The sequence below is a fragment of the Erinaceus europaeus genome, chromosome 9 (genome assembly GCF_950295315.1).
Source record: "Erinaceus europaeus chromosome 9, mEriEur2.1, whole genome shotgun sequence".
NCBI lineage: Eukaryota > Metazoa > Chordata > Mammalia > Eulipotyphla > Erinaceidae > Erinaceus > Erinaceus europaeus.
Window position 1 is genome coordinate 82,217,976 of NC_080170.1, and position 27,318 is coordinate 82,245,293.

Consider the following 27,318-nt stretch of genomic DNA (forward strand, 5'->3'; position numbering starts at 1 on the left):
TTCTCTGTAGAAGGTTCTGTGGCTTCACTCTCCACAGGCTGAGCTGGGGGTTAGAGGGAGCCATGTCATCTTCCTGAGGAAGGCTGGGCAGCTTAATCACTGCTGGTCTGAGGTCCCCAGGGAGGCAGGACTAGGCAGGCACTGTCTGCTCACTGCTGTGTCCTCTGTCTAGTGGTGGGGACTGGAAGCCCCTCAGGGGGAGCAGCCCTTCAGCCCTCTGTGATGCCGAACAGCTCCTGCATGAGCGGAGTGGCAAAGGGGTGTATGTTCTGGATGCGCAGCAGCTTCTGGGTGTGTTGGGCATTGATGCTGCGGAGTTCAGTGAGGATAGCCATGATCTTCAGGAACAAGAACCTGCAGGTCGGCCAGAGGAAAGGTTGCAGGTGCAGTCTGTCTTTGCGCTGGCCCACCAACCCCAAGACAACCTAAAGGCGCACAAGTTTAAGGATTTTCATCTTCTGCTATTTCTGGACAATTAAGAGATCAGCCCCAGTTAAATTCTCTTTAGGATTTTGTTGGTGATATTGCAAACTGGGGCAGCCCCCATGGGAAATGGTAAGGAGAGTCCTTAAACAAATAAAAATAGAAACACCTTGTGATCCTGCGATACCACTCTTAGCCATATACCCCAAGGATATGAAAATACAATTGCAAGGGACATAGGCATCTCTGTGTCCATAGCTGCATTAGCCAAGGAGTAGAAGCAACATATTTGTTCATCGACTGATGACTGGATAAAGAAGTTATGGAGGGGGGCTGGACAGTGATGCACCAGGTTAAGTGAACATAGTACGAAGCACATGCATCCAGGTTTGAGCCCCCCCACACCCCATCTGCAGTGAAATGCTTCACAAGTGGCAAAGCAGGTATATCTGCAAATATCTATCTTTCTCTATCTCACCCTCCTCTCCCAATTTCTCTCTATCCTATCTCATAAAGTGGGGAAAAAAAAAAAAAGGCCACCAGGAACAGTGGATTCACAGTGCCAGCACAGAGCCCCAGCAATAACCCTGGAGGCAAAAGGAAAAAAAAAAAAGTCTTTAAGTTTCTTTTTCTGTATGGGGACAAGAAAGGCAGAGCAACTTGCAGGGACTGGAGGTGTGAACACAGGTGGCCCTGAGTGTCAGTGGGGAAACTGCAGACACCAAGCACATGGGTCCATCTGGGGAAATCGCTGCCCTGGCAGTTGTGGATACAGTGGCTGCAGGCTGCCTGCCATCCCAGCCTAAATCTACTGTCCAAGACACACCTCATGTCCAAGTTTCTCCAGCATTCCTCCAGGCTCCACACGGGAGGACTGAGCAAATAAAGACACAGGCACCCCCCCAGCAACCCCGGTTGTTTGCCCCCAAAGCAAGTCAGAACAGGCCAAGTTCTGACCTTGAGGCTCCAAGTTCACAAGAGCATGCCCAGTGTTGACCTTGGCCTTCACTGTTGGGACTAGGACTACGGAGGCCCAGAGGATCTGGGTTGTGATCAGAGCAAACTAAGAAGTACCCCACCCTTATTGGGGTGTGTTCCCCTGGGATGTGGCTGGGTAGTGCTAAAATGAGGACATGGTCAGCCCAGCTCTACCTGTCTGGCTGTGGCACCTTGGGCTCTCACCCTGAGCTTTTGGCCCCTTGCAGGAGTGTGGCTGCACCCCTGTGTGGGGTCATTCTCAGAACTGAAGATGACAGTGTATGTGAACTGCTTTGTGCCAGGCTGACACTTCTGGGTATATGGGACAGATTTTATTATTCTCATAATTATTCTTATCACCTGTAGTGTCGTTATGATTACTGGTGGCTATTGCTAGAAAATCCAGCAAGAGCCTGAAGAGACTACCTGGCTGTGTCCACCTGCTGGTGACAGGTATGGAAGGGAGAGGGGCTGGGCCCATGTAAGGGAGCAAATGTTCACCAGCTGAGTACAGCTCCTGCCCCCACACCACAGCTTTCTTCCTTGCTGGGCTAGAGCTCAGGGTGACAGGGCAGGCAGCCAGGGGTGGGAGAGGGTAGGGAACACAGAATGGGGGGGGCCCAAAGCCCTGGCTGTCAGCCTCTCCCATTAACTCTTCCCAGAAGCCAGGACTGGCAGGGGCCTGTCAGACAGGGCTGCCAGGAAGACCCTGAGTACTCACCTGTAGGCAGGCTGGGGCCGGTTGCACTCGATGTAGGTCTTCAGGGCGATGGCGAACTGCTCCTGCAGCTGGTCTACCACATCGTGCTGCACCACTCCAGGGCGGTCTGGAGGGCAGAGCTGGGTCACATGGTGCCAGCAAGGCCAGGGGGCAAAGGCAAAGCTGAGCCTGGCTCAGAGAGAGCAAAATGCCAATCTGCAGACCACCCTTCTTCTGCAGCCAGACCCCACCCCAGCCCCCGCAGGCAAGGAAGTCAGGGAACATGGGGGGTGGCTAGTCTTCACTCTGCTGACCCCGCTGGGGCTGTGAGCAGGAAGCTCACAGATGAGTATTCCCTGGGGGAGCCTGAGGTGCTGAGGGGGGTGTCACCTGGGGAGAACAGGGAGATGGCCTGCATCAGCACATACTCCTCCTTGTGAAGCTGCAGCTTCTTCAGCATGTAGTGGAACTTCAGCACAGGCTCCATCAGAAGCTGCTGGAAGCCACCTTTGGGTAGGGGGTGGGTGGGGAGGTGGTTCTAAGTTGGAGGGACAGTTTCTAGGAGGTCGATGTAAGAATGTTCTTGGACAAGTCTCTCCCTCAGCACCCAGGGTTCTGCATCACATCCCTATTAATTCCTAGTGATAGTCCCCCATCCTCCACACCTGCCTCCATCACCCCTGCCCCAGCCAGGGCACCTGCAGGGTCTTCCAAGCAGTAGGACAGCCGGCCACACTCCCAGGTCCCTGTCTCTGCATTGAACATCGTGTTGAACCTCAGCTGACACAGCTCAAAGGTGGCTCCTTTCAGCAGTGAAATCTGGTCTTCAATCGGCAGGTTCCTGGTGAGAGGGTGGGGAGAGGACAACAGCTTCCTGGAAGGCCACTCTAGCATGGCCTCAGAATTCTCTCCTATACCCAGAAATAGGTCGGGGGCAGGAGAAAGAGCACACGGGCACCTCCCCTGCTGTCTGAATGGCCACCATATATGTGCAGGATGCTCTCAGATATTCTTTTTTAACTTCATACAATGGTTCGGCCTGGCAGGCACTGCTAGCTCCCTGCTAGCCTGTGGGGATGCTGAGCATGGGCAGGTGTGATGGCAGCTCCACAATCGCTGAAGAGCTAGAGAGCGGGGTGGGAGGGTCTAGTCCCAGGAATAGGAAGTGTGTGTGTGTGTGTGTGTGTGTGTGTGTGTGTGTGTGTGTGTGTACAGAGATAAAAGATAGTTTTGAGACCAGGTGGTGACTCACCTGGTAGAGTGCACATGTTACCATGATCAAGGTCCTGGGCTCAAGTCCCTGCTCTCCACCTTTAGGAAGAGAGCTATACACGAGTAGTGGAGCAGTGCTGTAGATCTCTCTCTCTCTCTCTCTCTCTCTCTCTCTCTCTCTCTCTCCCTCTCTCTCTCTCCATATATATATGAATGAAAGAAAAGGGGGGATGGCCACCAGGAATAGTAGAGTCTTTTTTTTTTTTTTTTGCCTCCAGGGTTATTGCTAGGACTCGGTGCTGGCACTGCGAATTCACTGCTCCTGGAGGCTATTTTTCCCTCATTTTTTGTTTGTTGCTCTTGTTGTTGTTATTATTGCTATTGTTGTTATTAATGCCATTGTTGTTGAATAGGATAGAGAGAGAAATGGAGAGAGAAAGGGAAAACAGAAAGGGGGAGAGAAACATAGACACCTGCAGACCTGCTTCACCACCTGTGAAGCGACTCCCCTGCAGTTGGGGAGCCAGGGACTGGAACCAGGATTCCCCACGCCGGTCCCTGCACTTTGCACCACCTGCACTTAACCTGCTGTGCTAACGCCAGACTCCCAAATAGTAAAGTCTTAAAGACCCTTAACCCCAGCAATGATCTTGGTGTTAAAAACAAACAACATTTTGGCACCAACATCTCCAAAGCTGAAGGATCTACCCTTTGTATCTGCAGGCCATTTCCTGCTCCTTTCCACACCCATTCACCCAGCCCCATGTCCTACCTGAAGTAGGAGATAACTTTAGCAAAGTCAATGATGCCTTTGAACATGTAGGTTGACAGGTCAGCCATGTGGGGGAGCAGGGAGAAGATCTCTCGGCCCTGACAGTGGGCAGGTGGTTTGTAGTTCCAGATGCTGCCATCCTCCCCCTGCAGCTGCAGGGACACAATCTTCAGGGAGCACAGGTCTTCCTGAATCAGGCTCCACTTGGCTGCTTCTATCCCCGATGGAACCTTCAGGGCCCCTGGGATCTCATGGCTGCTACTGAATACCTCCGGCAGCTGGGACACCAGAAAGGGGTGGGGGAGAGACAGAGAGAGAGAGAGAGAGAGAGAGAGAGCATGTTTCCCCAATATGTGTCCAGCACAGGCCCCAGATGAACACACAGTCACAACTGTGGCCTGGGCAAGGCACACTGCACACATATGCATGCACATACATGCACACAGTGCACATGCATGGACATGCACACAAGTACTTGTTTTTCTCTCTGGTTTTCTCCTGTGGGTAGTGAGCTTTCTAAGTCTGTGAATTAATGGTCCCTGAAGCCCTGCCTAATAAAAATGTGCTTACTTCTTGCCCCAGTGGAGATGAGAAGGCCTCACCATGGATATGCCCCAGGCAACCTTGACCCCAAAAGACACAGAGAGAGTCTAAGCGTGTCTCTAAGCTGGACAGGGAAGGTTGCTGTGAACACACTGGGAAGGATGGAAGAGTGGTGGGGGTGGGGCGGAGGTACTTCAGCTTTCTGAAACTTCACTTCTCCCTCAGACCCAATTCTTAACAGAAGAAAGCAGATTCTTAAGCCTGAGTTGCCTCACAATCACTGAGAAGGTGGGCAGGGGAGAAAGAATAATGGTGATGCAAAAAGAATTTCCTGCCTGAGGCTCTAAAGTCTCAGATTCAATCCCCAGTACCACCATAAACCAGAGCCGAGTAGTGCTTTATTTTAAAAAAAAAATACAACCCCCCCCCCCACAAATAATAAACAAATGGGGGAGAAGGGAAGAGTCATCTGTAAGGACCTTCTGGAGCCCAGTCTGTTGGGCCTCACTCCCAGGGTTTCCAATTCTGTACCTGGAATGACCTGAGAATGTGAATTTCTAGCAAGCCCCTGGCTCACAGCTACTGCTGTCTCGGCACTGGCCTTTGAGAAGCCCTAGGAATGAGACTGGGGGTCTGGAGAGCCAACCCCAAAGCCTCATACCCGGAAATTCTTGAAGTGGGAAAAGGTGGTGTCGAAGGTTTTTGCTTGAGCTTCCATCAGCTCCCTGATCATCGCCTGTTGCTCCTCTGTTAGGCCTCTGGCAGCCGGTGGCTGAGTCCGGCCCCTTTCTCTCCGCTTCCGCCTGATCAAGGCTCGCCTCTGTTCCACCGCAGCCTCCGACATGATCACTGCAGGGACAGTGGGTGCTAGGGCACCTGCCAGGAAGCCAGGCTTCTGAGCCCTTTCCTGGCCGCAGCAGAGATTAGGAACCCACACTTCAGAGTTCGTGGGTCTCGACCTTTGTGGAACAGCACAAAGCAGCTCAGGCTTCAGAATCTAAAGGCACTGGGCTTGAGTAAGGGCCCAGCTGCTTCCTAGCTGTGATCCTGAATGTGTTTCTTAGCCCCTTTTGTCCTTGGTTTCCTTCTCTGTGACCCCTCAGAGGTCACCCTGCTTCTAGGACACCTTACTGCTAGACACATTACTGCTGCTAGGACACCCTTCATAGAAATCCTAGCTCCCAGCACAGAACAGTTGTTCACTAAAATGAAGTCTTCTTTTCTGGTGGATCAGATGGCAACTCAACTCCTTAGAGTTTACCAAGGTCTCAAGGTCTCAAGGTCTCAGAGTCCCTCCAAACCTCAGGAGAGCTGGGCCTCCTACTTAGTTAGAAATATCAACTCTGGGCTGGGGAGATAGCATAATGATTAAGGAAATAGATCCTCATGCCTGAGGCTCCCAGGTCCCAGGTTCAATCCTGTGTACCACCATAAGCCAAAGCTGAGCTGAAACAGTGAGAAAAATAAGGAGGAGGAGGAGGGGGAGTAGGAGGAGAAGAAAGAGGAGGAGGAGACGGAAAGAGAGAAAGGAAGGAAGGAAGGAAAGAAGGGAGGGAGGGAGGGATGAAGGAAATAAAGGAAAGAAATGTCAACTCCAGACACTTCCTGTGGATCCTGGAGCATTTCTGAGACAATACTGTGGAGGTCCTTGGAGGGAACAGCAGGGACAGACAGCCTCATGAGGACCTCACTCACTCCCAGCAAGGTTGTAGGAGAGGCATTTTGCCCTCACACCCTGGAAGCATGTCCCTTTGCCACTGGTGGAGATAAATATATGCTGGAAGCTCTCTCATGCTTCATAAACATGATCTCAGAGAGGCCCAGAAACTCACATGAGGGAAGCTCACCAGGAAGATAAGAGTGCCCAGACCACCTGTTGGCACACAGCTGCTCTGCTGGCACTTGGACCATGGGCACCAGTGACCCAAAGTGTGGACAGTTTCTCTAACTCCCTTTCCCCAATTCACCAAGTCAGCTGAAATTCCAAGAGGACAGTTATGAAGGGAATAAAAGGAATTATACAAGTCCAGGGGGAGGGGGAGAGGAACATAGCCCTAACAAGGAGCCCACTGCCCTGCCCCAGGCACAAAGAATAAAGACAACCTCCCCCTGTCCCTTACCAATATGTTCCAGGACCAGCCTAGGGCCTGGCAGCCTATACATTTCTGCACAGCCCGAGGCTCCATTCCCATATGGTCCCAGGCACCAAAGCCCAGGCTCTCTGCACCCACCCACACCCCAGCTCCAGCACACTGGGTGCCCCCTGCTCACTCTCTTTCTTCATGCCACTCTCCAGGCACTTGCGCAGGCGGCAGGCCTGGCACTGCCGCCGGGTCTTGCGGGTGATCTCACAGGTACCTTTACGGAAGGGGCACCTCAGCCGGGCATTTCGTTTCATGGCCCTTCTGCAGGAGAATGAAGAGTAGACAGGAGGCCTCAGGGGACATGCTTTGGCTCTCTAGGGCAGGATGTGGGGAGTCCCAGAGCTTCTCTGCCCCCCCCCCGCCACACACACACTGCTGACACCCAGGAAACTCATCCTTGTACACTGTCCTTTGAGGTTGGTTGTGTTCACTAAAAAGGTACAAGTGGCAACTCTGGTTCTTTCTCATGTTCATAAACAATTCTGAGAGAGAGAGGAGAAGAGAAGAGAAGAGGAGAGGAGAGGAGAGGAGAGGAGAGGAGAGGAGAGGAGAGGAGAGAGGGAGAGGGAGGGAGAGAGAGGGAGAGTGAGGGAGGGGGAGAGGGAGAGAGAAAGAGAGAGAGGAGAGAGGAGAGGAGAGGAGACAGGGAGAGAGAGAGGGAGGGAGAGAGAGAGGGAGAGTGAGGGAGGGGGAAGAGGGAGAGAGAGAGAGAGAGAGAGAGAAGGAGGGAGGGAGAGAGAGAGAGAGAGAGAGAGAGAGAGGTTAACGGGAGTGGCCCTTTCCCAGGTGGGACTGAGGGATAAGAAAGGAAAAATTTCTCTAAGACCTAAACCACTTTCCTGAGACTGAGAGGCCTGTCTCATAGAGGCCCAGCCCAAACACTGAGGCTGGGAGCAGTCCCCAAGAGGGGCCAGGAGGCTGGTGGCAGAACTCCTATTTGATGTGACCCAGTGTGCCAGGAATGGGGCAGGTGGGTGCAGGGTGGCAGGCACTACCTGAAGAAGCCCTTGCATCCTTCACATGTCATGACATTGAAGTGGTAGCCAGTGGCCTTGTCCCCACACACACGGCAGATATGGGGCACCCCGTCTCCATCGATGGCAGATCTTCTAGAAGTAGAATCTTTTTCTCTGCAGTGCACAAGGTTGGCATGGCCCCAGCTTTCTTCAGGTCTAACCTCCAGGGTTGCTTGCAGGCCTCTGGGACTAAAAGCAAAAAAGCCACATGGAGTGAGCAGGCCGGACAGGTGGTATACAGACCCTCCTACTGTGCAGCCTTCTATGAACCCACTCAGGGCTGATTTCCCCCAGAAGAAATGGGGTGGAGCTAGAACTGTTACAGAAAAACCTGCCTACACTAAGATAGCATTTTGGATCCAGTGGCAGAGCCCTCAAGCAAAAACACATTGATAATAGAGAAGAGAAGGAAAGAGATGGGCAAGAGGAAGCAGTGAAAATGGAAAAGCAACCCTCTGGCACCACATATGCTAGAGTGATACTCTGGTTCTCTCCCTGTCCCCACATCATAAATAAATAAACAAACAAATAAACAAATACTTTTTAGGATAGGTGTTTTGTAATTGATCTGTTCATATATTTCTAGAGACCTATATTCACCTATATGCACAGTTTTTAATATCCCATACCGGGAAGCTGAGTAGCTATGAGAGTTGTGGTATATATACAGAATGGACTACTACTCAGCTGTCAAAAATGATAAACCCTTTTCCTTTTCCATATCTTGTATGGAACTTGAAAGAATCATGTTAAGTGAGATAAGTCGGAAATAGAAGGCCAAGTACTGTATGGTCTCATTTATAGGTGGTATGAAGCAGCAAGATAAGAAAAGAGACACAGAGTGAAACTTGGACTGGGTTAGTTATATTTCAGCAAAGCAAAGGATTTCAGAACTGGTGAAAATGGGGGTGAGTGGACGAAGGGTACCTAGGACATAATATTGAACAGACACTTGGGTTAGTGGTTGGAGTTGTATGCAGAGATTCTGAGGCTGTGTGCTGGTCAAGGGCTTAAGCAGGGATAAGCTCCTAGGACAGACTAACTACTCAAGGTATTTCTAGATACTGAGAAAAAAGGGGTGGAGTGGGTGATCCCTTAGATTTACTGTCAACCCAGTTCCCAGGAAGCCCCAGGAAACCAGCAAGAAAACTCACCATTGAATAGCCAGGCAGACAGTGAGAGAGAGAAGACGCAGACTTGTGATGTAGGGAGAACATAGATGGGCCCAGGGGCACTGAGTGTAAGGGAATATTCAGAGATGTGTTTCCTGGTCATCCCAGATGACTTTCACCTGCTGAGTGTGATGTGACTTCTCCTTGGAATGGACACTGAAGTCAACCTCGAAACTCTTGTTCAAATCTGGTGAGATCTTTCCTAACATATGGGACTACCTACATCCACATTAGACAACACATCATTTAACTAAGAAACAGTTACCAGATATAAGCTAGGGTCTAGGGTATTAGGTACAGGTGTACATAGATCCATAAGCAAAGGGAAATTATGTAACTCAAAATTGAAGTGCTCAAAAATAAGTGAAGTGCTTAACGAAGGCATCATAAATTCTGTAATTGGTTGGACCAAATTAGCTGGGTAGCCTAGCAGAAGGACCCAAAGAAGACAGATTCCAAAAATCTAATTCTAGTTGAGTTCAACGAATGATACTCAATGCTTAAACAACTGGGAGAAAGTCTAAGGTCATCAGATAAAGAGAGGACTTCAAAAGTTGGATAAGGGCAAGAGACTGGCCCACTTAATAATGGCCATTTTGATCAATATCACTCCACATGGGAGTGGTAACTGGAGCCTTAGTTAGGGAATCTTTGGATTCCCACACAAATATGATGGGCCTAGACCTCTAATGGATCCCTCTCTCCACCACCACTGGTCTCTTTCACTAGGAACAGCATCTTATGGGCCCTCCCAGGACCTTGCCCTCACCATAAAGCAACAACAATAGGGATAGCCTCAGTCTCTGAAGGGAGGTGGGGTATCCTTCCCTGCCACTCAAGGAAGATGGGTCCTGAAATAAGTATAGCCTTCATTGTTTCCAGCTCAGGCTAGCTATCAAACTCAAGCAAAACTACCATAGTTGTGTACCTCAGGAACATGCCTAGAATGGACTCCCTAGCTTTCTTCTACCCTAAGATCCCTAATCTCATCTGATCTATTCCTACTTTTCAGTTCCTGTTCATTAACCATTTTCTCTCAACTTTTGTCCTCTCACCTTCCAGACACCAAGTTACAGATGCTACCATGATCTTTCTCTGGACAGATGACTTCATGAGTATGTCCTGGAACCTCACCTCTCCAGAGGGAAAGATAGAAACAGGATGGAGGAATAGATTGACTTGCTAATGACCACGTCCAGTGGAGAAACAATTACAGAAGTCAGAAATCCTATCTTCTGCACCTCAAAAACAACTTTGATCCATATTCCTAGTGACAGGAGGAAGATAAGAGGACCCTAAACTCCAGCTTCATCAGCACCCAGAGAGAGAGAGAGACAAAAGTTGGGACATATGGAGGTAATAATGTTGCCATGAGTGGCTTGGAGGGGAAGAGAGGATTGGATCAGGAAGAAAAATGGGGCACTTATGTATAAATGTAGAAATACAGTTGTAGAGATGATGATTGGCCCATGTCTACAACCTTGGGGGGGGGACTGTGGTGGCTTGCAGTGGGGAGACTGAAGATTCAGAACTCTAGTGGTGGGAATGGTGTGGATTTAAACCCCTGTTGACATGTAATTTTGTAAAATAAAAAAATTAGAAACAAAGATTGACCAAGTAGAGTTTATCCCAGGGATGCAAAAATGGTTTAATATATGTAAATCAATCAATGTGATCCACCACATCAATAAAAGCAAGACCAAAAACCAGATTATTATCGCAGTAGATGCAGAGAAATTCTTTGACAAAATCCAACATCCCTTCATGATCAAACACTACAAAAAATGTGAGTAGATGGAAAATTCCTTAACCAAGTGGTTCATATATAGCAAACCTACAGCCAAAATCATATTCAGTGGTGAGAAATTGGAAGCATTCTCCCTCTGATCAAGTACTAGACAGGGCTGACCACTATCACCGTTGCTATTCAACATAGTGTTGGAAGTTCTTGCCATAGCAATCAGGCAAGAGCAAAGAATTAAAGGGATACAGATTGTAACAGAAGAAGTTAAACTCTCACTATTTGCAGATGACATTACAATATACACAGAAAAACCTAAAGAAACCAGCAGGAAGCTCCTGGAAATTACCAGGCAATATAGTAAGATGTTAGGCTATAAAATTAACATACATAAGTCAGTGGTGATGTTTTATGCAAACACTAAGTCAACAGAAGAAGAAATCTAGAAATCAGTCCTTTTTATGATAGCAACAAAAACAACAAACTATCTAGGAATAAGCCTAACAGCAAACATGAAAGATGTGTGTTCTGAAAATTAGGAGTCACTATGCAAGGAAATATAACAGACACAAAGCAAAACTATCAAGGGGTTGGATATGGAGCCCTGGGGGTGGGCATTGTGTAGAAATGTACCCTTCTTATCCTATAGTCTTGTCAATGTTTCCATTTTATAAATAAAATTTTAAAAAGACACAAAGAAGTTGAAAGATATTCCATGTTCATGAATTGGAAGAATTAATATTATCAAAATGAATATTCTACCAACAGCCATATATGAATTTAATGCAATACCCATCAAGGTCCCACCAATTTTTTAAGATAATAGAAAAGAAACTAAAAGTATTTATCTAGAACCAGAGAAAGCTAGAATCACCAAACTAATCTTGAGAAAAAAAAAGAACAAAATTAGAGACATCACACTACTGGATCTCAAACTATATGATAGGTCCATTGCAACCAAAACTTCCTGGTACTTGAACAAAACCAGATACACTGACCAGCAGAGTAGAATTAAGAGGCTAGAAGTAAGTTCCCGCACTTATGGACATCTAACAAATTGTGTTGAAATGTGAAGAAGAATGAAACAGGACCACTACATTTCACCAGACACAAAATAAACTCCAATGGATCAAGGACTTAGATGTTAGACCAGAAGGTACCAAATACCTAGAGGAAAACATTGACAACTCTTTTCCATCGAAATTTTATAGGCTTCTTCAATGATTGAAATCCAATTACAAAGAAAACCAAGGGAGTCGGGCTGTAGCGCAGCGGGTTAAGCGCAGGTGGCGCAAAGCACAAGGACCGGCATAAGGATCCCGGTTCAAACCCCGGCTCCTCACCTGCAGGGGAGTCGCTTCACAGGCGGTGAAGCAGGTCTGCAGGTGTCTATCTTTCTCTCCTTCTCTCTGTCTTCCCCTCCTCTCTCCATTTCTCTCTGTCCTATCCAACAATGACAACAACAATAATAACTACAACAATAAAACAAGGGCAACAAAAGGGATAAATAAATAAATAAATAAATAAATAAAATAAAATAAAACAAAGAAAACCAAAACAAAAATAAACCTATGGGACTACATCAAATTAAAAAGCTTCAGCACAACAAAAGAAACTACAAAGAGACCACTTACAGAATGGGAAAAGAGTTCTTCTAAATTTTTAAAAATTATCTTTATTTATTTATTGGATAGAGATAGCCAGTAATTGAGAGAGAAGGGGGTGATGGAAAGAGAGAGACAGAGAGACACCTGCAACTCTGCTTCACCACTCGCAAAGCTTTCCCCCTGGAGGTGAGGCTTGAATCTGGGTCCTTATGCACTGTAATGTGTACACAACTAGGTGCACCACCACCTGGCCCCGGGAAAAGATCTTACAGTACCATACATCAGACAAAACCAAAATATATAAAGAGCTCCCCAAACTCATCATCATCATCAACAACAAAAATGACCCCATCCAAAACTGGGGAGAGGATATGAACAGAATATTCACCAAAGAATATATTCAAAAGGCCAACAAATATATGGAAAAAATGCTCCAAATCATTGATTGTCAGAGAAATGCAAGTAAAAACAAGAATGAGCTATCACTTCACTTCTGTGTGAATGTCATACAGCAGAAATGACAGCAACAACATGTGCTGGAGATGGTTGTCGGGGTAAAAGAACCCTTCTACATTGCTGGGGAGAATGTAAATTGGTCCAACCCCTGTGGAGAGCCATCTGGAGAACTCTCAGAAGGCTAGTAGTGAACCTACTCTATGGCCCTGCAATTCCTCTCCTGGGGATTTATCCTTAAGGAACCCAACACACATTCACCCAAAAAGATTTGTGTATGCCTGTGTTTATAGCAGCACAATTTGTAATAGCCAAACCCTGGAAGCAACCCAGGTATCCAACAACAGAGGAGTGGCTGAGCAAGTTGTGGTATATATACACAGTGGAATACTACTCAGCTACTAAAAATGCTGAATTCACCTTCTTCACCTCATCTTGTATAAAGCTTCAAGCACTCATGTTAAGTGAGATAAGACAGAAAGAGCAGATGAATATGGGATGATCTCATTCAGAGACAGAAGCTGAAAAATAGGGACTGAAGGGAAAATACAAAGCAGAACTTGGACTGGATTTGGTGTATTGCATCAAGGGAAAGGACTCTAGGTTGAGGGGGGGAGTGTTCAGGCCCTAGAATGTGATGGTGGAGGAGGACCTAAGTGTGTGGGGGGGTTAAAGTGTTCTGGGGCAGGTGGCGCAAAGCACAAGGACCGGCATAAGGATCCTGGTTCGAACCCTGGCTCCCCACCTGCAGGGGAGTCGCTTCACAGGCGGTGAAGCATGTCTGCAGGTGTCTATCTTTCTCTCCTCCTCTCTGTCTTCCCCTCCTGTCTCCATTTCTCTCTGTCCTATCCAACAACGACAACAACAATAATAACTACAACAATAAAACAACAAGGGCAACAAAAGGGAATAAATAAATAAAATAAATTTTAAAAAAATTAAAAAAGTGTTCTGGGGTAAACTGAGAAATGTTACACATGTACCAATTACTATATTTTACTACTGACTATAAACCATTAATCCCCCAATAACGAAAGGAAAAAATATATAGACAAGCATTGATGGCATAAGTTGATAAAAAACACATTTGGGAGAAAAAAAAAAACACAGCTAGACTATGTGACAGAAGACCACTTTTTTTCCCTAACATTCTGCATTGTTGCAGGAAGGAAAAGAGCTATGTGTATTTTTTTTTAAAGTATCTAGGATATCCTCTGAAAGTCTAGAAGTAGATTGGAAGCTAAGAGAAAGGAAAAATGAAAGGAAAAAAAATCCAATTAGCAAGACTAAAATAAAGGTTGTACAGCACAGATGGTGGAAATAACAAACATACTGACAATTTGATGTAAATATGTTAAATGATCCCATGAAAAGCCACTGAGATAAATGGCTTCAGCAGGTGGCTTGGACAGTCTAAGGTTCAGGATTAGTATTGGGGAAGGGAGGAAGACTTTGTGTTGGACAATAAAGGAAGGGACAGATAATAAAATGGTAACTAGCAATTATTAAAACGCATATTCTAGGCCCTTTGAAAAAGACAGCTCATTTATATGTTATAACAATCACAACACAATTAATTATTTCACTTAAAAAGCATGTGTTGAGCACAGACTACATACTAAATACTCTTATTATGTGTGAGTGAGTCTTTTCTTGTTTTCTGCAAAAACTAGATATCACTCTTTTGGCAAAAAATCCAGGAACTGGTATGAAGCCCTCTAACTGTTACAGAGACAAAGAGTGTTGTAAAAGTAAAGAACAGGAAGGTAAATTTTATAGTCTTAGTGTTGTTTCAGAGCATACATTGGAGGAGGAAAACATTCCTTAAAATTTCAGCCTCATTAGGGCCCACTAGGAATAGAAGAATTGGGAACTATGGAAATGATTGGTAGTGATTCTGTACATAAACTATGAAGACTGGACAGTTGAAGACAGTGAGTTAAGTCTCCTCAGCAGTGAGTATAAATGCCATTCCCTAGAAAGGATGTCATAATTACTACATGATGCATGAATCATAGGAGGAACTCAGGAGGTGGCATAACACCAAGATGAGTGAAATGTCTCCAAAGGGATAGAAGGGATCCAGTTATCGAAACTGAATCTGATTTAATATATCCTCCAGCTCCTTCATGAGGAGGTGTTGGAATTAATGCTAGAATCTTACTGCACAGCATTTGTAGAACTTTTTTGTTTATTTAAGTTTACTGTTAAGCAAGTACACTCTGGTGCCTTCTTATGGTCCCTTCTCTCACATTCCTATGAAAGCCCATGTAGAGAACCTAGGACAATTATTCTCCAAAGAAAAACCACAATAATCCTCGTGGAACAATGCATTTGTGATAGTCTATAACTTGCTTTAGCCAATAAAATGTAGAGATGTGACATTTTGCCCCTCTGGCATAAGGAGGCCTGGTTGCTCTTGCCCTGTGGGGAGCCCTAAGGCACCATGGGAGAAAGACTGTTCCCCTGTTGGTGAGACCATCTGGAAGGACCACAGTCATGTGAGAAGGCTACACCCAGGAGAGAGGCTCCTCACCCACCCACCAACCTTCCCCATCAGGATCTGGACATGTGAGAAAGTCTTATTGATATTCCAGTCAAGTTTAGTCTTTAGTCAATGCCTTGGGGAGGCAAACTCCCAACTAGGCCCTGTCATCACACAGAACCATGATAGAAATAATAAGGTGGAGACGGTGGTGGCACGCACTAGGTATATTATACACGTTATTGTGGCCTAGCATCCTGGTTTGAGCCCCCAATCATGAGTTGTGAAGCTTTAAGTCTCTCTCCCTCCCTCCCTTTCCCTCTCAGTTTCTGTTGTCTCTATCAAAAAATAAAGGGAAAAGGGGGGTGGTGGGAGTGGCTACCAGGAGTGATAGAATTGTTGAGTTCCAGCAATAATCCTGGAGGGAGAGGGGGGAAGGGAAGATTATATAGCATGGTGGTTGGTTTAATCCAGTAAATTCTACAGTTTTGTAACACAGAGGTAACAGAACCCCTGAAATTCTGTGAGAAGCAGATTTGAACCAGGGTGGGTGGGGTGTCAGCTGATGCCACCATTCCAATCCTCTTTCACTGTTACATCTGTTCTGCTTATAGAATGGTGCCCTGTGGACATGAAAACAACAGTGACTTGGCCACTGGTATGTGCCAGCCAAGCTTATTTTTTGTGTGGATTTATTAAGACCAACTAGACATCAGTTTTAATTGAATCCAGCTGTCTTTATTCTACAGCCTGCACCTGCTCCTCACTGTGCTTGGGAATGTGTGGATCCAGCTAGCAGAGGGCTGTCCCGAGACGATGGCCTGTACATTCAGTGAGAGCAAAATACTTTCTTCAGTAAGAACTTCACAAAAAAAAAAAGTAAAATCCAGCATTCAGGTTGAATACCAAAGACAGGATGTATTGTGAGTGAGGAAGAGTCATTCATCAATGAATGAATGAATGAATGAATGAATGAATGTAGTATTTATGTGTGGCTCAGGCTTGTGCATTGAATACACAGAAGTACCTCTCTGGGTATGACTTAGTACAAAGCTGAGCCAGAATTTGAATCCAGGTCAGTCTAACTCTGATGCCTGTGTTCTCCATCCTCCACCCACCACTATAGCGGTCTATTACTCTACTGCTGAGCCATCTCCCAAGCCCAATTTTATTTTTTATGATAAAGTGAGACAGAGAGAAACCAAGATAATGTTCTGTTCTTATGGAGTTGTGTTTGTTATTTCTTGGTTGTTCTTTAAAGAATAGCAGGTCTCCCTTTTCACAGTCAAGGAAATAGCCAAGCCTGAGTCCGCCCACTGACTTTTGACAGCTGCAGGGAGGTGTCATTGTCTTCCTTCTTTTGGCAGTCCTAAGCCAAGACAGGTCAGCCATCAGTCACATGTCTGAAGGAGCCTCCAGCTTCGGGGGAGGGGGGGCAGGGGCTGTTTTCTGCTGGTACAGTAGCCTCAGCCTTTGAAGTTTATTTATTATTTATGTTGGAAGATATAAATTGTGTTCATCATCAGACAAGGCCTTTTACTAAGCCCTTAAAACTATCACATTGACTTTAGTGGCAAGGGGTCTTGGAGACCTTTGCCACAAAGGGTGGCAAAAGGGTGGTCGACATATTCAGGATGGTTTTAAAGTATGCTGCCTCAGAAATGGTTAACCTGATGACTAGTAGTTGATAAAGAAGTTTGGGGATACACAGACAATGGAACTCTACTCTGCAATAAAAAAAAAGATGTGATTTTATTATCTGGAATAAAATGGAGGTGACTATGTTTAGTGAAATAAGTAAAAGGGGAAGGACAACTATTAGCTATATAAGTGACTAGAACAAATTAACTTGTAAACAAACAAACAAAAAGGGTAACCAGACTGTCTCTTGCAAGTGAAAGCTAAGATGGTTACTGGAGGGGTGTGGGTCTAGAACCTTGGTGGATGTGTGACTTGTACGTATTATCTGTAGGCATGCAAATACTCCTGAGGGTGTGTGGTGGCAGTGTAGGTGGCAGCTGAAATGAAAGAGTTTGGTGCCATGTCTCATACCATTTTGTTGGTACAGCCTACCAAGAGGCTAGAAGGCAGAATTTATACAGACTATGAATGAATGCATGGAAGGTGTTTGTACAATGTATGAAGAGCATCTGAAAAGAATGAATCCCAACAGTCCCTCTATCACATAGGATATCAGTCAGTTGTTTGATTTTATTGATGATCTGACAGACCTCAGATGTCTTGTTTACCAAGCTGATACACAGACATACCAACCTTATAACAAAGACTGGATTAAAAAGAAGACCTACGTGCTTTTTCGTCAACAGGCCCAACAGGCTGGGAAATAATTAAGCTGGAAGCTTTAGGGGCATGGGGTTGGGCTCAGAACACAGATGTGGACAGCCTCCTATAGTGAAAGTTTTGTATTATGGTAATGCTGTTTCCACTGTGGTACATTCTTTTTTTTTTTTTTGTAGATGGATGTTATTGTTGTCATCACTGTTGGATAGGACAGAGAGAAATGGAGAAGAGGAGGGGAAGACGTGCGCCTAACCCGCTGCGCTACCGCCCGAACCCCACTGTGGTACATTCTAACCAATACAGACTGTGTTAGAGAAAATGTGGGGATCCTGCTCAAGCTAAAGTCCCCTTCTCCCACTTTTTAAAATATTTATTTATTTATTTATTTATTTTCCCTTTTGTTGCCCTTGTAGTTTTATTATTGTAGTCATTATTGTTGTTCTTGATGTCATCGCTGTTGGAAAGGACAGAGAGAAATGGAGAGAGGAGGGTAAGACAGAGAGGGAGAGAGAAAGATAAGACACCTACAGACCTGCTTCACCGCTTGTGAAGCGACTCCCCTACAGGTGGGGAGCCAGGGGCTCGAACAGGGATCCTTAAGCTGGTCCTTGCGCTTCTTCAATCATTTTTATGTTTCAGATGGAGGTGATTGTCACTTTATGTTGGTTCCAGTCCTTCAAATTGTTCATATCTCCTATAATATTCATTATACCAACCTTCTACAAGGTGGAGTAGGCAGTGGGGGTGGTGACAATAGCTCATTGTGTCTTCAAGATAAAGTGTTAGTGAAGAAACAAATAAATGTTCTTTAGTTACAAAAAAAAATACTCCTGAGATCTGATAATTTTTTAAGAATAATTTTAAATCACTAATAATAATTTTTAAATGAGATTCAAAGCTATAAGCAAAATATAATAAAATAAAGTTCAAAAATAAAATGAGATGCAAATTATAGTGAAAGAAAAGAAGGAAGGAAGGGAGGAAGGAAGGAAGGAAGGAAGGAAGGAAGGAAGGAAGGAAGGAAGGAAGGACTAAAGTTGCTGAGACTGTTTCAGTCTCATGTGCATGAGCGATCGCATTACCCGGCTCATAGATACAGGTATTGGCTAGATACAGATCTAGGTATAGAGGTAGATATGCGTATATACGTACCATACATATATATACATAGCATACACACATGTGTAGCATATAAAAATGTATATATGTATATACATATATATGTATATGTATAACACATGCATGAACACAGCCCACTTACTAAGGATCTCAAGTCCCCTATTAAAGTAGGGAATGGGGAGGTTCCCAGTGAATAGCACATATATTCACATGACAATGATGCCTTCTGAACCAACAGGACCCAACTTCCAGTCTCATAGAAGTCAGGGGAATTAGCTTCCAGCCTGCCGGGGCTGGAGAGACAGTAGGCACTCTCTGCTCTTTGTCAAGAGGTTTGATCCAGTGACCTTGACTTTGGACTAATTAACTAGTGACTCAGGTCCTCAAGATCCTCCTGAATCAGATAGACTCTTCTGGAAGAGGATGGCATGACTGTGTGCGAAGGAAGAAGAGAACAGTGCAGTGCCTTGGGGGACGTTGCTACAGGCAGATCTGAAGAGAGAGAAGGCTGGGGAGGGACAGTGGAGGCAGGAAGCTGGAGCAGAGGGGAACCCCCAGGAGCAACAAAGATGCATTTCAGACAGACCTGGACTGGGGAGAAAGACAAGAGAGTGGGGCTTCCTGAGACAATACTGGAGGGATATATGAGGAGCATGATGGAAGAGGATGGGTTGATGAAGGTGAATGCAGGAAGAGCAGAAGTGAGGACATGGAACCTGAAGGTGGGCTGTGGCAGCAGGGGCCTGTAGGCTCCACTCAGGGTTTCAGGCTGGCTGAGTGCCTGAGTGGTGTTGGGACAGGACTCAGGAGCAGTTTTGGGATCCCAAGTAAGACTGAATGAGAGCCCTTCCTTTTGTCCAGGACCTGGGAATGCCTGATGCCCTCTAGGGTTGTGAGCTGGGGAATGGACAGTTTCAATGAAGGGAGAACTTTTATTTATTTATTTATTTCCTTTTTTTGCCCTTGTTATTTTATTGTTATAGTTATTGATGTTGTCATTGTTAGATAGGACAGAGAGAAATGGAGAGAGGAGGGGAAGAAAGAGAGGGGGAGAGAAAGATAGACACTTGCAGACCTGCTTCACCTCCTGTGAAGCGACTCCCTTGCAGGTGGGGAGCCGTGGGCTCGAACCAGGATCTTCTTGCTGGTTCTTGCACTTTGCACCACCTATGCTTAACCTGCTGTGCTACCGCCCGACTCCTGAAAATTTTAATATTTTATTTACTTATTATTGGATAGAGACAGAGAGAAATTGAGAGGGGAGGGGAGATAGAGAGACACCTGCAGTCCTGTTTCACCACCTGTGGAGCTTTCCGCCTGCAGGTGGGGACCAGGGTCTTGAACCTGGGTCCTTGCTCATTGTGATATGAGCACTCAACCAGGTGTGCCACCATGTGGCCCCTGAAGGGAGAACTTTTTAAAAAAATTTTGTTATATTTTTAAATTTATTTTCCCTTTTGTTGCCCTTGTTTTTTTATTGTTGTTGTAGTTATTATTGTTGTTGTTATTGTTAGATAGGACAGAGAGAAATGGAAAGAGGAGGGGAAGACAGAGAGGGGGAGAGAAAGATAGACACCTGCAGACCTGCTTCATCATCTGTGAAGCGACTCCCCTGCAGGTGGGGAGCCAGCGGCTCGAACCGGGATCCTTATGCCGGTCCTTGCGCTTTGCACCACCTGCGCTTAACCCGCTGCGCTACCGCCCAACTCCCAGAGAGAACTTTTCTAACTTTTCTAACTTTATCATACAGGCCTTGTGGTTTACAAAGTGATTTCAAAAAGTGTCATCATGTGGAGGTGCCTGTGGCACAAAACTTGTGAAACTATAGTGAAATCGTATATTAAAAGTTTGGACTATCACAATAAAAATGGTACTTTTATTTGAAATGGATCGAATATTGGGGCCAGATGGTGGTGCACCCAGTAGAGCCCCCACATCAGACTGTGCAAGGATCTGGGTTCAAGCCCCCAGTCCCTACCTGCAGGAAGGATGTTTCTCAAGTATGAAGCTATGCTGCAGGTCTTTCTCTCTCTCTCTTGCTCCTGCTCTCTCTCTCTCTGTCCCCTTCCTCTCAATTTCTCTCGGTCTCTATCCAAACTAAATAAATATTTTTTTAAAAGTGGATCAAGTATGTGAGTAAAAAATCTCTCCCCCTCCTCAGCCCTGGCAGGGGACAGGTGCCCAGAGGAAATTCAGATGGCAAAGGTCGTACTGCATAAATTAAAATGTACGCAGTCAGCTGCTGTCTTCATGTGGACATACTGAAAGTTGACCTTTGAGCTTCCCAGGATAATGTTATCAGATCCAAGAGGTCAGCAGGTTCATTCCAAATGCAGAACAGGGTCAAGAACTGGTGTCAACCCAGTCAAAAGTCCAATTATTAACAGGCACAACGATCTGTAACTGTCTGTCTCTGAGAAAGGCTTATGTAGTATTCTTATTGCCTGTGGTTTTACAGTTTGATTTCATCCAAGAGAATTATTATTTCACGTATGACAACAGGAATTTGAATATGTCTCTACATTTCACTTTTCACTTGGACATTCCATTTGTCATTTCAATGGTACACAGATGTTCAGGAGGTGTGGTGGGTGGATCAACTGATAGTGTATGGCAGGGAATTCTTCTGAGTCCCCTTTGAATCACACCACCTAGAATAAGAGGTCTCTCTCTCTCTTTCTCTCTCTCTCTCTTTCCCCACCAGGAATATCACTGGGGCTAGGTGCCTGCATAATGACACAGCTCCTGAAAGCCATTTTCTTTTCTTTTTTCTCTCTTTTTGATAGAGGGTGAGATAGAGGGGAAGAGAGAAAAAGGAAGATAAGGAAAGGCACCTGCAGCACTGCTCCACCACTCTGAAGCTTCCCCTCGGCAGGTGGGCACCAAAGGCTTGAATCCAGGTCCTCATGCATGGTGATGTGTACACTTTACTTACACGTCAGTGCAGTGGGTTAAGCACACATGGCGCAAAGCACAAGGACCAAAGTAAGGATCCCGGTTTGAGCCCCGGTATCCCCACCTGCAGGGGGGTCACTTCACAAGTGGTGAAGCAGGTCTGCAGGTGTCTCTACCCCTCTCTGTCTCCCCTCCTCTCTCCATTTCTCTCTGTCCTGTCCAACAACAATGAAATCAATGACAACAATAATAAGCACAACAACGATAAAACAACAAGGGAAACAAAAGGGAAAAAATAGCCTCCAGGAGTGGTGGATTCATGGTGCAGGCACCGGGTCCCAGCAATAACCCTGGAGGCAAAAATGAAAAAAAGAAAAGAAAAATTAGACTAACCACCAAGAATAGGGGAAAAAAATGGTAATTTGTTGTTAAATACTTGCAAATTTTTTAATACACATCTTTCTTACTGAAGAATTTTAAGATAGTTCTAAAGTAAAAAGTATAGATTTCATCCAGAAGAGGATCTGTCTATAAAAAACTGAGGGTCAAGGAAAAGTAGCAGAGAAGCACAGGAGAAGAGACAGCAAGATAAGTTCACAAGAAAAAACAAAGAAAGATGTGAACACTTGTCTAGAGGAGGATATTGATTTGATCATTTATTATGTGCATCTTGAATCTTTATATCAAAGATTTTGCTTTTTAAAAAAGAGAGAGATTTCATTTAATAGTAATGTGTACAATATCATTTCCTATGACAAAGAGCATAGAGAAAAATTTCCTGACACAGCATACCTAAAAATACTGGGTAATTCTTTAAATGTTTGTAATGTAGACGTGAGTGTTAGGAAAGCAAAGGAGGTCTAGGCACTAGGCATGGGAGCCAGAGGTGTCCTCTCTGGAGATCACAAAGAAAGAAAGACAAAGTCACGGCCCTCAGCTAAACAGACTTCAGCACTGAGTCAGGGACACTGCATGGATGCATACAGAAGAGACAAGGAGATTCAAGGCCTATTCTGCCTTATTTCTATGGGTAGCTGGAGGGGGGGGTCCTTTTGAAAAAATTTTAACAATGAACTCTCAATCAAGCAGGCTTAGATCAGAATTAGCATGGTGGGTGTGGCCCGTAAACCCTGTTTATAGTAGCTTTAAGTGGATACTGTCCCTGGACTGCTGGCAAAGCCAAATATAAATCCTTTGGAGGGAAAGAGCTTTGACTCTAGACTCAAAGAATCCCACAGAGAAGTTTCCAAGAGACATGAGCTCATGGTACAAAATAACAATGGATTAAAATCAGAAACATTTTTTTTTAAAGACAAGAGAAAGAGAGGTAGTAAGGCAGAGAGACAGAGAAACAGAGAGAAAGTGAAAGAGACCATTAAAAGGTTTCCTTCAATATGGTGGGCATTCAACTTGAACCTTGCTTGTGCACATGGCAGGCAACGCAGCACACTATCCAAGTGAGCTCTTTCACCATAAGCATGTCTACAACATCTAAGTATATGAATGGTGCTCCCAAGAATTATGCAGTGCAAGCTGTACATATCCACCCTGAGGTCATCTTCTGTCATGGCTACAGGCAGCACTGTGCTACAAGATCAGGAGAAGACAGTAAAATGTCCCCACTTCCAATTAACCTGTGTAAAGATTGGGAAGGAACAAAACTCTGATATAGAATGTGGTTGTCTACCCCCAAATTCCAAAGGAATCAACTGAAAAAATGCTTATAACTTTCAAGATAATTCAGAAAGGTGGTTAGACAAAACATAAAAATACAAAATACATTTTCCATATGCCATTAAGAATCAGATATTAAAAGTGGCACTATAGTGCAAATTCTCTGAAAGATAAGAAATGATAAAAAAAAACATGTTTCACAACAGACATATAAGTGAGAATTTAGTATAGGCTAATGTGGCACTGGAAATGATAGAACTTTCAGTAAATACTGCGGATATAATTCACCACTTCACATGTGGTGAAACAGGTCTGCATGTCTCTCTCTCTCTCTCTTTTTCATTTTCCCCTCCCTTCTCAATTTCTCAACAAACAAAAAAGATGTTCAACTTCACTGGTTGCTATGTTTTGGACTGTGTTCATTGGTATCTCAGTGTTACTAAATTTGAAAATGGAGGTGATTAAGTTCAATTAGAGTCACTAGGGTAGACTCCAATTTAATCTGGATGTTTCTTTTTTCAGTTCGTAGCCCCATCGATGAGCTTCCCTCTTCCCTACTGGATGGTGTTCTTATAAGAGAAATTTCATACAGACACCAGGGATGGACACACACACACACACACACACACACACACACACACACACATACACACACTAAATACAGTCATCTTTGAGTCAAGGAGAGAGGCCTCAGAAGGAACTAAACTTGCCAACAATTTGATATTGCACTCCTAGTCTCTAGAACCATGAAATAACACATTTCTGGTGGTTAAGCCATCCAATCTGTGGCATGTGGTTATGGCAGCTCTAACAAATTAATACATTAGTAATGACAGAAAATTAAATATTTTAAAATTAAATATTTTAAAAATTAAATAATTAATGGATTGATATGTTAATGCACCCAACTGAAAAAGTAACAAAATGTTTACTGAATAGCAGACATCAGGCTGTGAAGAATATGAAGAACAGTAACTATGGGTCTCTACTGGTAGGCACACAAAGGCTGAAATGACAGTACTTCACATGAATACAAAGAAAAAAAATTCTAGTAACCAAGTAATAAAATGAGTAGCAAACAGACTCTGAAAACTTGTTTTGAGTATTTTAGACTCTGATCATATCATCAGAGATCAAAATACACATTTCAATGGAGATAGTCTGGCCATCATGGCTGTCTAGGTGGTGACCATTGGTCTTCCCAACAGTGTCCCATCACACTTCATAGGAAAGCTGCCAGCTGAATCACTGTGTGAGGGCACAGTGGCCTCAGAAGTGAGCAGAGTTGCCTTCAAGCAAAGTCCTGTCCACAGCCTTGCCAGGCTGGGCTGCAGTATTGGGGGAAGAAGTCTGGGTGCACGGAGGAGAGGTTCCGTTCCATAGGACTAAGCACCTCCTTTGTGCAAAGAGAGGGAAAAAAACTTGTTGGTTGGAGTAGGGCACCAAAGTAAAAACCCTGGGTTGAGGGTGAGGGTGGATGTTCAGCTTCATGGAGAGGGGTGGGGGGAGGGGGGATAGGATGGGACACAGTCTTTTGGTGGTGGGAATGGTGTTTATGTACACTCCTATCAATTTGTAGTCATATAAATCACTATTTAATTAATATGAGAGGGGAAAAACTGATTGAATGTCTCAAACTTTTTAAAGCTCAAACTGAGTCTTTTTAATACATAGGCTGAGTCTCTGATATGTTGACTCTCTTAAAAGCTTAGACCAGAGAGAACAGAAGCAACCAGTGGCACAGCTATATATAACAAATAATGTCAAAGGACATAAATTATGGTGATGTGTATGACAGCAAATCCTAACAAAGGGATATTTCAAAGTTAACCCAATTACCAAATAATGTGATTATAGCAATAACTATCTATTGTCTTCTTGAACCCTAAGACAGCAGGAACCTCCCACTTCCTCTATAGAGCCTATATTTCCCCCAGTCCTGGAACCTCTAGGGTGGGGCTCACTTTCCTGCATGCTTCTCTCAATTCATACCAAATAATATTGCATCTGCTGATCCCAACCTAATCAACACAACAAGTACCACCTCAGCATGCTTCACTTCAGACTGTGTCCAGAGACTTCAGGTGGGGAATGTCAACCCTTCACCCTCATTACTATGAAAGGAAAGTGAGACCTTTCCATTCATAGTATTCTCTAATTCCATTCCAGGAGGTTCACTTCCTAACAAAGTCCCAAAACCTAGATATAGACCAGGTCCCATAAGATAGAGCATTTGTTCACATGTATCCATAAACTAGGGCAAAATATATACCTGAAAACAAAAATTCACAACAGTCTGTAGTGAGTCAGTATCAAGTTCATAATGAAATAGTGTCTACTTAGACCTAGATACCCTCCTCACCTACTTCCTATTACAGTTCTCTCACTCACTCCAAAGCTAACCTTATCAAAGCAAGGACTGCAAAAGCTGAGTAAGGGCAAGAGATTGGCATACATTAACGATGACTCTTTAGTGACTATCAGGCCACCCCATGGTAGACAATGTTCCATCCTCCGAAGGGAGGCTGGACAACATACTCTATGTTCTACCTGAGGAAGAAGGGTCGATATTGGGGCAGCCTGGAATGTTCTTCCTCATGACCACAGAATGTGAGCTCAGATCTACAGGGATGCAGAGGTCATATAGGCTCCCAAGCTGGGCCCCAGATCAAATCAAATCGATGGGGTTTAGAGTCAACAATATTTATAGCCCTTTCCCATGTTAGGGAGCTACTTCTCTTCCCTGATCCAGCTTTCTGGTCCTTTTTCCAACCATGACATCATCTCCCCAGACAATAACTTGAATCTACCTGCATATCAGATTTCAGGCTCAGGGGAAAAAAGAAAAAGAAAAAATAATAACCTAGTATAGTCACAGCCTTTGGAATATAACTAAAATATGCCTACTAGCTATCTACAAAATGGAGGACCTCCCCTGCTCTTCCTCTGCACTATTCCAGCCTTTCGGTTTATGATTGGTCAACAATTTGTTTGGCTTTGTATGTTAACTCTCTTTTCAACCACCAGGTTCCAGATGCTAGCATGATGCCGACCAGACTTCCCTGGACAGACAACCCCACCAATATGTCCTGGAGCTCCGCTTCCCCAAAGCCCTTCCCCACTAGGGAAAGAGAGAGACAGGCTCTGAGTATTGATTGACCTGTCAACACCCATGTTCAGTGGGGAAGCAATCACAGAAGCCAGACCTTCCACCTTCTGCACCCCATAATGACCCTGGGTCCATACTCCCAGAGGGGTAAAGAATAGGAAAGCTATCAGGGGAGGGGATGGGATACAGAGTCCTGGTGGTGGGAAATGTGTGAAGTTGTACCCCTCTTATCTTATGTTTTAGTTGATGTTTCTTTTTTATAAATAAAAAAACTTAAAAAGACCACAAAAATAATAATTATAATAATAAATGATACTTAATACTTAAATCAAAATGCATGTAAAAATAAATAAAAAAGTAAAAATATTTTTACACTTGCTTTCCATAAAAAAAAGAAAAGAAAAACTTGTTGATTTAAAGTCAGCTCAGCAATAGGGCTGTGTGGGTGTGGCCTGGCCTCTGAGGGACCCCTCATAGAGACTCAGTGTCTCAGCCTCCACCTGGGAGTGAAGGGCTCTGACCAGCAGACCAAGAAGAACCAGGACTGAATTGTTTCAGCTCCTACAGACCTGAGTATGTACTTTTGGGATCCAGAGATTATAGCCCTGCAACAGAGCGGTAGTGCTATTGCACACCTGGCCCATGGCAGACTATGTAGGGCTAAGGTTTTCACTGTGGTTATTTCCCTAGGTGGTGAGTTCAAGACGTGTTAACAGTTAATAAGCTCAATATCAAGTGCTTGTTTTCCTGGCTTTTTCTAATCTGGAAATGAGGAAAGCAGTATGGCCACTGTGATACACAACAATGTTAGAGCTTCTGCATTTTATATGTATGGAGTTGGGGGTGGGGGTAGGGAACAGAAAGTCTCCAACAAAACAAAGTATAATAACAAAAATGTACCTGTTTGTTGGTAACTTCTTTATTCTGATTTCTTCTTCTGGGTCCACTTTGAACAATCGGGAATGAAAGATCAA

General features: G+C 44.7%; 1 protein-coding gene and 1 pseudogene across 2 annotated transcripts; one reads left to right on the plus strand and one right to left on the minus strand.

The window, feature by feature from the left end:
* On the minus strand, positions 1-27,318 carry NR1I2 (nuclear receptor subfamily 1 group I member 2). 2 transcript variants are annotated; one of them, XM_007532102.3, is made up of 9 exons: positions 27,245-27,318; positions 7,768-7,977; positions 6,900-7,033; positions 5,290-5,477; positions 4,086-4,363; positions 2,800-2,942; positions 2,492-2,608; positions 2,123-2,228; positions 1-354 (listed from the first exon to the last, which is right to left on the minus strand). In XM_007532102.3, the coding sequence occupies exons 2-9, from the start codon at positions 7,797-7,799 to the stop codon at positions 210-212; spliced, it is 1,143 nt and encodes a 380-aa protein (XP_007532164.1). In that variant the 5' UTR covers positions 7,800-7,977; positions 27,245-27,318; the 3' UTR covers positions 1-209. The 2 variants fall into 2 exon arrangements, with proteins under 2 accessions (XP_007532164.1, XP_016047610.1); XM_016192124.2 differs by lacking the exons at positions 6,900-7,033; positions 27,245-27,318 and having other exon boundaries at positions 7,768-7,857.
* LOC103121578 (enhancer of rudimentary homolog) lies at positions 17,288-17,594 on the plus strand (annotated as a pseudogene).

What these genes read in the sequence shown, in the direction of transcription:
- NR1I2 (XM_007532102.3), bottom strand. Translation starts at nt 7,799, where the DNA reads ATGACATGTGAAGGATGCAAGGGCTTCTTCAG. An exon ending in GAGTGGCATGAAGAAAGAGA is followed by an intron (nt 5,478 to 6,899) that starts GTGAGCAGGGGG and finishes CTGTCCCTGCAG; the next exon opens with TGATCATGTCGGAGGCTGCG. An exon ending in CCCACTTCAAGAATTTCCGG is followed by an intron (nt 4,364 to 5,289) that starts GTATGAGGCTTT and finishes CTGGTGTCCCAG; the next exon opens with CTGCCGGAGGTATTCAGTAG.